Raw genomic sequence first — 10739 nt, 5'->3', positions numbered from 1 at the left:
GAGGGCGGGGCTCTGGTCAGGCCCCGTCCCTGGGAGCCGCGCCCACCGCCCTGGTGAGCTGAGCCTGGTGCGCGCGTTCCCGGTCCCTCCCACGAGGGGGCGGGCTGAGGTAAAATCTCCCGCCGGTCCCATAGCCGCACGCTGATTGGCTCCGGGCCGGCGGCGCCGGCTCCCGATTGGCCCGCGCGCCGGGGATAAAGAAGCAAGGCGCGGGAACCGACGAGAGCCTGCAGGGCGAGGGCGGCGGCGGCGGCGGCGGCGGCGGCGGCGGCGGCGGCGGCGGCGGCGGCGGCCCCTCGATTTGTGATCTCCCTGAAGGCACCATGAGCTGCATCAACCTGCCCACCGTGCTACCCGGCTCCCCCAGCAAGACCCGGGGGCAGATCCAGGTGCGGGCCGCGGGGCGGGTCGGAGTCGTGATCGAGGCCCGGGTGTCCGTGCGCACCGGGGCCCAGTGACCTCTCCTTCTCTCCTAGGTGATTCTCGGACCCATGTTCTCAGGAAAAAGGTAATGGCCTCGCGGGACGGGGGTAGGCCGGGATCTCTTTCCCTACTTCCCTGCTTCTCCTCCAACTCCCAGGACCCCGTCCTCCTCCCATGACGCCCCACGACCCCGAGCCTGCCGCCCCTCTCAGAGCCCCGCTTCTAGAGCAGCCCCCACTGCCCGACCCCGCGTTCGCGCCCAGGATGCCTCTCCTCCGTGGGATCCTACCGGAGAAGCTCCTCCCCTTCCCGTCCGGGTCGGAACCTCTTCCCCTTGGGGTCATTCAACCACCGCTCCTTCCGGGAGCTGGTCACAGCTGCTCATCGTTTAGCCCCTCACTAAAGCCCTCTCTGAAGGGTGCATCTACGGTGGCCAGGCTCTGTGCGCCCTGCAGTATCTGTGGCTTCCTTGCAGTGTATGATTGTTTCCTAAGATGGCCCAGGAGCGTAGTTACTCTCCACACTGAAGAGTCAAGCGCTGGTGCCTTTGCTTCCCTGAAGTGATAGAACCAATCCCAGTGAGCCCCCAGTAACTCCCCTGGCCCCCCTTCCTATATGGCGCTGGGGAATCACTCCAGCTCAAATCCCTTGCCCACGATGGTGAGGCTCAGGGTGGGCTCTTGGACTCAGAGACAAAGCGCTTCCCTTGTTGCACCAAAAGGTTCTGTGAAGTTAGTTCAGGCCATGTGAAGAACTGTGGGGTGAGATTACTTTGGAATGGAATCTGAACCCCTCTCCTGTGCATGTGGTCTTTGCTTTGCCCCCAACAAAATCACTCCTCCAGCCCTTCCTCGAATCACCTGAGGGCCCTTCTTTGCCACCCTCCCCATAGAGAATGACTATCAGCCCAGGCATGCTCCTCCCTCCTGGGTCGAGACTGAACTCTCTGTGTGGGCCTTTTCTGTCCTCACTGGTCCACGCCCTGCCCTGCAGCCTTCCCATCCATTGGTGGGGCTCAGGCTGTATACCCCTAGAAGGCGGTAGGGAGCCCGACTTGTGCTGATGGGGTCTTCCTCGCCCACACTTATGCATGGGCCTTACCTTGCAGTACTGAGCTGATGAGACGGGTCCGTCGCTTCCAGATTGCCCAGTACAAGTGCCTGGTGATCAAATATGCCAAGGACACGCGTTACAGCAGCAACTTCTCCACGCATGACCGGTCAGTCCCTGCCCCTTCTGTCCTGTTCCCACACCTTTTGTGAGAAGGCCAGTGACTGTCAGAACTCTTTAGAGAGGATGGTTAATAATGCTGATGCCAGGCAGTGAACCGTTCAAATCTGCAAACTTTCCAGGTTGCTTGGCAAGGTACCCTAGAACTTGGCCTTTCTTGGGGCTCTAGCCCAGTGGTTCCTAGCGGGACGTGATTCTGCCCGCTAGCGTCTATTTGCAATGTGTGGAGACGTTTTTTAGTTTTCACAACAGGAGGAGGTAAGGGCATGATGGCAACTAGTGGGTAAAGGGCAGGGATGCCACTACATCCTACAATGCACAGACAGCCCCATAACAAAGAATGATCCAGCCCCAAATGTCAGTAATGTCTGGCCAAGGTTGAGAAACCCTGCTCTTGACCTATGTGGAGGTTGCAGACTGGTTTTGCTGGCCTGCAGGCTGAATTTTATTTAAGTTTTTAGTTGGCTTGTCCTTGCTGACTCCCTGTCTCGTGGCCTTTGTGCATCCCCCTTTTATGTTTATCTGCCTGTGTCCTGTGGACATTTCAGCCTGCAGCCTGAGGTTGGGAGGTTAAATTTAATACCACTCCTGCCGTTCCGTACAGCATTTAGGGCCTGATGGTTTGGAGGCTGAGACACTTTTCTCGTCTTCCAGATTCATCCACCTGAGCCCCCAGCATCAAGGCTGTGCTGTGTGTGGCTTCAGGGTGGGAGTGCAGGGGGCTCTGGGCAGGTGGGTGAGGCGGAGAGGGCCCAGGACTTGGAGTTAAGTTAAACGTTGAGTGACGTTTCCTGGACATGTTGCCTGATGCAGGTCATTTACGTCTCCACGTTTGCTTTCTCATCCCTAAAACATAGGTGTCCGCTGCTCAGGACGCGAGAAGTGTCAGGGGAGGACAGTGAAAGCAGTGGAGAAGATTAGAAGTGCAGCTTCTGGGTCTGTCAGATGGGGGTGGAATCCAGGCTCTGCCCCAGTGTCACAAATCCTCTCTAATCTGGGCTGTAGAGGCCCAGACGAGCTGCAGCAGAGGCCTAGCGCTTGGCAGGGGTGACGGTGCTCCAGAGACGCTGCTCTTGCTGAAGCTGGAACCGGCTTGCGTTGCCTGCAGGATCAAAGCAAGATCATCACTAAGTAGTTGTAAAGTTTTACGTAAATATATAGCTGCAAAACTGCAGAGCCGTCAGGAAACTCCTAGCTCCTTGGAAGGGTAGTTCAGAGGAGCAGGCAAAAATGGAAACAGAAGAAAATAACATTGCAGAAAAACAGAAACTAGAAGACAAAGAACAGCATTCCTCTTCCAAAAGGCCTGGCTGTGGGGCAGGGTGGGGTCCACCACGTCATTTAATGCACTGGAACACTCCCACACATGGCCTTTCACTTTCAGACTCTGCTGGGTAGGAACCTCCCCTCAGGACACACGAGGCAGCGGTATGAATGCGGATCTGAATCCTGACTCTGCCCGTTAATAGCTCTATGATCTCGGAGAAATCCTTTAATCAACCAGAGGAGTCAAACGGAGGGAATCCTAGGTCACTGCACTGCTGGTTGGTGTTCCTGGCTTATCTCTGCTGGTGCACGCGGCGCCTAGTCTTAGATTCTGGTGCTAATGGTCTGCCCGGGGCCATGGTAGGATTTTCATGGGCCCCTTCCTCTATAAAGAAAAAAATAAAAATATATAATTTATGACTGCATTGATATAAAGACAAAGATAATCCAGACTGAGTTACATTTATTCTGATTTTTAGAAGAAATTAAAATGTTTCATTCGTCCCCAAAGCATCATGGGCCCCAGGCACTGTACCTGATGAAGTAACCCTGTCTGCACCCCACCCCACCACACACACACACACACACACACACACACACACACACACGTGAAGTGAAACAGCTCTTGTTGAATAACTGGTTTTCCAAACAAAGGCCTTTACTCTTCTCCCCAGATGCCTTCCCACAGGTGCTAATTTCTCAAAGCTCTGGGCAGACATCTCAGCCTGCTCTGCAGGTAGGGGTTGCTCATGAGACCATTTCCCTGGCCCCTCATTCTGGTTCCTGGTCTCCTCTGGCTCCCTTCTCTTGCTCACACTCTGGCTTTCTGTCCCCAGGAATACCATGGAGGCCCTGCCAGCCTGCGTGCTCCGGGATGTGGCCCAGGAGGCCCTGGGCGTGGCTGTTATAGGCATCGACGAAGGGCAGTTTGTAAGTTGACTTGTCCTGATAGCACTCTTCCTGTGAACTCAACTGTCCCCCTTTTTCCTCTGCTAATTTGGAGGTTATTGGTTCAATTTCTGATATTTTTATAAGGTAAACATTGTTAACTTGCTTTAACTAGTGTCTGAATACCCTTTGAATTCCCTTTACTGCTTTCTGTGTTACTGTTATATAGAATTTATTTACCTTAAAAAAAAAAAAATTTACAGGACTTCCCTGGTAGCACAGTGGTTAAGAATTCTCCTGCCAATTCAGGGGGCACGGGTTCAAGCCCTGGTCCAGGAAGATCCCACATGCCATGGAGCAACTAAGCCCACGAGCCACAACTACTGAAGCCCGTGCGCCTAGAGCCCGTGCTCCGCAATAAGAGAAGCCACCACAATGAGAAGCCCATGCACCGCAATGAAGAGTAGCCCCTGCTCGCCGCAACTAGAGAAAGCCCGCGCGCAGCAACGAAGACCCAACGCAGCCAAACATAAATAAATAAATAAATAAATTTTTTTTAAAAAAAGAAGCAACATTGAGCTAAACAGAACCAAACCCTCCCTATACACCAGTGTTGAGAAATCAAATTTTTTGTTTACTGTAAAAATAATTTTTTAATATATATAGTTTATTTATTTACTTATTTATGTTTGGCTGCATTGGGTCTTCGTTGCTGCGTGCGGGCTTTCTCTAGTTGCGGCGAGCAGGGGCTACTTTTCGTTGCGGTGCGTGGGCTTCTCATTGTGGTGGCTTCTCTTGTTGCGGAGCACGGGCTCTTGGCACACGGGCTTCAGTAGTTGTGGCTCGTGGGCTCAGTAGCTGTGGCTCGCGGGCTCTAGAGCGCAGGCTCAGTAGTTGTGGCACACGGGCTTTGTGGAATCTTCCCGGACCAGGGCTCGAACCCGTGTCCCCTGCACTGGCAGGTGGATTCTTAATCACTGCACCACCAGGGAAGTCCGCTTCTGTTTTTTGATTTATTTTTTGGCGGTGTTAGGTCTTCGTTGTTGCGCGGGCTTTCTCTGGTTGCGGAGAGCAGGGGCTACCCTTCATAGCGGTGGCTTCTCTTGTTGTGGCTCAGGGGCTCTAGAGCACAGGCTCAGTAGTTGTGGAGCACGGGCTTAGCTGCTCTGCAGCATGAGGGATCTTCCCGGACCAGGGATCGGACCCGTGTCCCCTGCATTGGCAGGCGGATTCTTAACCACTGCGCCACCAGGGAAGTCCCTGCCCCACAGTTCTGTTCCCTGTTTCTATGGCTACTTCCTCCCTGGCCAGCAAGTCAAACTCGAGTTCCCATAACTAGTGTTTATTAAACCTACTGCAGAAACATCACCAATCTTCTGTTCTGCCCTCACCCCTGTGGGTCTTGCTCTGCAAGAAGTTCTGGGGCCCAGAGGTGGCTGCCTCAGTTGCCTCTCAACATGGGACCTGACAAAAGGACTGCCTCTCCCTCCCTTCATCCTTCCCTTGGAGAGTGGTACATCTGAAGACCCCACGCTATAAGCTGAGGGTGCAGTGGTAGGTGGGCAGCTGGATCCTGGGCATGCCAGCCGCACAGTGTCACTCCAAGTGTTGGTCTTACCTCTGTTTCTTTTTAATTTTTTTTTTTGTCTGTGCTGGGTCTTAGTTGCAGCACACGGGGTCTTCGTTGCAGCGTGCGGGATCTTTAGTTGCAGCATGTGGGATCCAGTTCCCTGACCAGGGATTGAACCGGGGCCCTCAGCAGTGAGAGCGCGGAGACCACTGGGACCACCAGGGAATTCCCTAGGAGGGGTCTGGTTTTGTCTTGACCATCACAGTCACAGAATGGCCTTGCCGGAAGTTCGTATTTATAGATCGGGCTCATATCACGTGTTGTGACCATTTTTTCCTCATCAGCAAATACCTATCCTTATGAACATCCCATGTCTTCCACGAGCTGGCCCCTTGGGTGTGGCACTTACAGGCTGTGACGGACGTGTGTGCGGACATCCTGGCTATCGTCCGGTGTATTGGGGTTTATCTACTAAGTAGAATCACTGGTCAAGGGACCGATCTCATTCATTCAGTAAGTGTTTTCTGAGCTTGTGCTGTGTGGCAGCGATGTTCTAGGTGTTGGGGATACAGCCAGGGTCTCACCCTTGCACTTACATTCTAGTTGGGGGAGAGAAATATGTAAAAGGTGGTGGCAACCGGGGGAGAAAGGCACTGTGAGGGGGTAGAGCTAAGGTGGGGATGATGCTTTATGAGGACGGTCAGAAAGGGGCCAAAAGGAAAGTGGGGTGAAGGTTCCCAGTCAGGAGTGTGCTTTTGGGCATGTCTCAGGAGCAGCCAGGAGGCCAGGGGCTTTGGCCAGGTCAGCGGGAAAGACTTTGGCGGTAACCCTGGGAGAGCCTGGAAGCCGCCCAGGGCGTCTCCTCTGCTGGAGGAGCATGGACAGCGTGGGGGGTGGGGGGAGAGGCATCTGGGTGTTTGCGGAAATCCCCGGCCGTGGAGGGCAGGGTGTTGGCGGCTGCATACACACATCCTGTTCCAACTGCCCTTCTCTTTTGTTGCTCGGGTGGCTGACATCATTTTCCCTGTGTTTCTACTTTTGTAAATTGCCTCCTTCTCTTGGTTGATCTTTCCTCTACAGGACATGATGTAATCGGTGCCAGTTTGTCACATGCTGTAAATATTTCTTCCCTGTTCATTTGCCTCTGGATTTGGTCTGTGCATCTCATTTAGTCTCTACCATTCATGGTGGAACGGTTGAATGTTTCAGTGTCACGTCCTTTGTTCCTGTCCTCTGTGGCCTTTGCGCCTTCAACACCAGCCTGGCTGCCGGGAAGCCGGGCCTCCACCGGGGCAGGGCTGGGGTGCTTCCCTCGTGCATCATGAGGGCGCCACCTCTCGGCAAGATAAGGACGAGGGTGAAACTACTTCTTGGCTTCCTGATCTCCCCTTTCGGTCCTCTCCCCTCATCAAACCTTGTTCAGGAAGTGGCTCACGGCAGGTCAGCCCAGGTGCTGGATCTGCAGGTGAACCAAGTGGGTAGACTTGTCACCATCAAGAAACCCCCCGTTACTTTTCTACCTGGATCCCGTGTGGCAATCATTTTTGTCTACCAAGAAAACCCTACGTTTACTAGGTCCTCTGAAGTTCCGCTTTGAATGTAACCTGTATTAGAGTCTATGGCTGCTGTGACACGTACCACAGACTGGGCGGTTTAAACCACAGACATTTACTTCCCACAGCTCTGGAGGCTGGGAGCCCAAGGCCAAGGTGTGGGCAGGGTGGGTTCCCCCTGAGGCCGTGAGGGAGAATCTGTTCCAGTCCTGTCCCCTTGGCGTGCAGGTGGCCATCTGCTCCCTGTGTCTGTCCCTCTCTGTGTCCAAGTTTCCCCTTTTTACAAGGACACCAGTCATACTGGAGTGTGACCCTACTGACCTACTTCATGACTGGGTACCTCTGCAAAGATCCTCTCTCCAAATAAGGTTCTGAGGTATTGGGGGTGAGGGTTTCTACGTATGGATTTGGGGGGTGGGAAGGGACACAATTCAACCCATAACATAACCTAAAAAATTTAATGGCAATAAGAACAAACGTCAGTAATGTGGTTGGTTACCAGTGGGCATTCTGGGATGTTGCAGACAGCTCTGACCTTACCTTTGATCATTCAGGAACCCCAGCTGGAGGCCCAGGGTTCAGTGTTTGGGTGGGGGCGGGGTGGCATGTGAACAGGGGACAAAGTTTAAGTGGAAGAATTGAAGTCTCTGATGGTGGGCATCGCTGCAGCGGGCAAGGTGGAGGACCCTGAGAGGTCCCCAAACCCTGGTGTGGAAGGACCCACATCTGATGAGGCCTTGACAGGGAGAGTGAGACGCAGGGGGTGCTCATCCCAGGGCAGTTTTGCCCCCAGCCCCTACCCGGGGGATATCTGGCAATGTCTAGAAACCATTTTGTTTGTGACAATGGGGGTAGGGTGGAGGGCACTGGCTGACAGCTCCTTGCAGGCTGGGGGCTGCATTTCTGTGACCTGTGATGAGTCCTTTAGAGAAGAAGAGGGGCCTCACCTGGAGCCAGGCTGGAGCCTCTGGGTGGGAGGTGCTGTTTCCGTAGCTCAGGCTCGGCAGCCCTGCAGAGGCCGTCAGATCTGGCTTCGGTGAATCCCGCTGGAACTGATCCAGGTTTTCTAACCCCTCTCCTGGACCTCGTCTTGCTGAGCCCTCAGGTCTTGGTAATTTTGCACCTACATGAACGGCTTGGAGAGAGACCCTTTGCCCAAACACAAGAACTCCCCACTTCACCCAACCCAAAGACCAATCTAGACAGATGATTGACCAGTGAAAGTTCACCAAAGAATTTAAGTAGCAGCCTTGCCCTGGGCCACTTGAAATTTGATTTCCCAAGTAAGTGACCTTTCTGCAGGCCCTGTATTTAGAAGGGTGTGCCGTGCCATCCTGCTCTAAGTGGCCAGTGGAACCCTCACCCCTTCTCAAGGCGTCACACGGGCACATTATGTTTTTAAAGAAAAGCAAGCACACAGAGCCTGCCTCTCGGCCATATAGCATATGTCATAAATTATTCGAGGCTCCTGAATCCCTAAACACCACCAAGGGCCTTCCTTGCCTTTTCTTGGGCTCAGAAACGTGAAGTCATTGCCAAGGTCACAGCTAATGGGTCCAACCAAGACCACGGTTCAAGCCCAAGGCAGCCTCTGGCCTGGGCTTTTGACCACTGCGGTAGCAGACTGCCTCTCCTGGTGACTGTTCCGGGTGCTTGGCCTGGAGTGGGGCCCGGGTCTGCCATGGAAAGCTGGCAGGATGGTGGAGCGACTGGGGCTGCTGCAGATGTGCAGGCAGCGTGCCGGGTGTGGGGGGCTGGGGCCACCCTATTCTCGCGCTCCACGCCGATCCAGGTGGCCAGAGCTGTTGGGTCCAGCCACGTGTTCGTGGCTCCTGGAAGCTGCTGCCCAGGGCGGAAGCTCACTCCTCCTCTCACCCTTTCCAGTTCCCCGACATCGTGGAGTTCAGCGAGACCATGGCCAATGCCGGGAAGACCGTCATTGTGGCTGCACTGGATGGGACCTTCCAGAGGAAGGTAAGGCGTCTGGTCCAGGTCTCGGGATGGGACCCAGGAGGGAGGAAGGGGCCGGGGCTGTGCACAGATGGACAGCTCACCGCGCCCTGGATGACCAGACTGCCAGAGCCCAGGCGCTCAGGCGAGCCAGACCCAGCTCCCTGGTTTGCCCCAGACTAGGCCGCCTGCTGCAGGGGCTGGTGCTCTGCGGGAAAGCAAGGTCAGGGCCTAGTTTCCTGGCTTCAGGGCTGTGAATCGGAGGGTTTCAAGGAAAAGCCCACCCGGTGAGGTAAGTGCACCGGTCTTCCCATGGGAATACAGGCTTTCGGGACCATCCTGAACCTGGTGCCCCTGGCCGAGAGCGTGGTGAAGCTGACGGCGGTGTGCATGGAGTGCTTCCGAGAGGCCGCCTACACCAAGAGGCTGGGCGCGGAGAAAGAGGTGGCGCCCCCTGCCTTCTCCGAGGGGTGGAGGGGCGGGGGTGGTGCTGTGTCCCCGCTCAGTCCTGGCGCTTCCTGTCCCATGGCCAGGTCGAGGTGATAGGAGGAGCAGACAAGTACCACTCCGTGTGCCGCCTCTGCTACTTCAAGAAGGCCTCGGGTCAGCCTGTCGGGCTGGACAGCAAAGAGAATAAAGAGAACTGCCCAGTGCTGGTAAAGCCCGGGGAGGCCATGGGAGCCAGGAAGCTATTCGCTCCTCATCAGATCCTGCAGTGCAGCCCGGCCAACTGAGGCACAGGCCCCGCACCCAGGACAGGCGCTGACCGCCACCCGCTCCCGTGCCTGCTGCTGCCCCCTGGCGGACGCCTGCCCCCTGCGTGCTGCCCGGCCTTCTCGGAGGAGGAAGCGGGGGTGGGGGGGTGAAGTTTCACCAGCGCCCCTTCCCCGGCCAAGGGCCACGGGCCGGTGGTCTGCACATCACACTTCCCTCCTTGCCTGCCCGCCGGCTCCCCTCAGTTCCCTTCCCAGACTACTCACAATCCACCCCAGGCGGGCGCGGGGCCACTGCTGACGTGAGTCCCTCCCTCTCCAAGCGGTGAGGCCGGAGGCGCGAGCTCCTGTGGCATCAGCGCTCCTGGCTTCTTCCCCTTTTGTGGCTTTTGCTGTTGAGTTTCTGTTCTCACTGGGAAGTCGGAGCACCAGCACCTCTGGCTCAGCACCGAGCCTCCTCTAGTGCAAAGACTTTAGTCCTCCTGCCTGGGATGGGCTCCTGGCCCTTCTGAGGATGGCTGGACTTGTTCTCTCTTACTTCCCTTTGGGCCAAAAGCCCTTCCTGCTCTGGCGATCATTTTCTCCAGAATTACAGCTTCTTCCATGTGGGTGACACCCTGCTGGGGCTCAGATCCCAGGGGCTTGTCTTTTACAGCAGGGGCTGTGATTTTTCTGTTGTAGTGTGTGATATTAATAACTAATATTAAAATTTACTGGTTGATGAAAGCGTATTTCTCTTTAACTGTCTGGGATTCCCCAGGTCTCACTGGAGACAGCTGTGACCTGATTTAGGTGTGGGGATTTCTTTTCAAATCATTTTCTAGTACTACTGATCTCTTAGCCACAATGCTTTTTAACTGAGAAATGATCGTGAAGTGTGTCCTGAGAGGAATGTCTGCCTGCTCTTCTGTCGGGGCAGGTTTCAGGTCAAGATGGGTGGATGAAGGAGCCTGAGGCCCAGGTTGGAAAGATGAAGCTTTGGTCTGTGCTGCCAGATGGGGCTGTGAGGTCAGGTTTTGTTTGTGAAACAGACACTTGACAGTTCAGGAGCCAAGAAGACCAGCTCTGCTGTGCCTCAGAAAATACGCTGTGGGCAGCTTACACGGAGGCAAGAGTGCGCCAGGTCAGGTGTGGGTGGGGTGAGCC

The 10739-nt window shown here is 55.1% G+C and overlaps 1 protein-coding gene across 1 annotated transcript; it reads left to right on the top strand.

Moving 5' to 3' along the window:
- The first annotated feature begins 274 nt into the window (after positions 1–274).
- Positions 275–10218, top strand: TK1 (thymidine kinase 1). The gene is made up of 7 exons (XM_082679493.1): positions 275–389; positions 477–508; positions 1532–1642; positions 3756–3849; positions 8815–8904; positions 9205–9324; positions 9414–10218. Exons 1-7 carry the CDS (start codon positions 324–326, stop codon positions 9612–9614), a joined length of 714 nt encoding a protein of 237 aa, XP_082535619.1. The 5' UTR covers positions 275–323; the 3' UTR covers positions 9615–10218.
- Positions 10219–10739: the final 521 nt, after the last annotated feature.

This window comes from Grampus griseus (assembly GCF_964374135.1).
Source record: "Grampus griseus genome assembly, chromosome: 20".
NCBI classification, from domain to species: Eukaryota; Metazoa; Chordata; class Mammalia; order Artiodactyla; family Delphinidae; genus Grampus; species Grampus griseus.
Note: the sequence above shows the minus strand (reverse complement) of the source record. Positions and strands in the feature narration are given on the sequence as shown.

Coding starts and splice junctions, on each gene's coding strand:
- TK1 (XM_082679493.1), top strand. CDS start 324: ATGAGCTGCATCAACCTGCCCACCGTGCTACCCGGCTCCCCCAGCAAG. Junction 3,850..8,814: donor GCATCGACGAAGGGCAGTTT/GTAAGTTGACTT, acceptor CACCCTTTCCAG/TTCCCCGACATCGTGGAGTT. Junction 8,905..9,204: donor ATGGGACCTTCCAGAGGAAG/GTAAGGCGTCTG, acceptor ATGGGAATACAG/GCTTTCGGGACCATCCTGAA.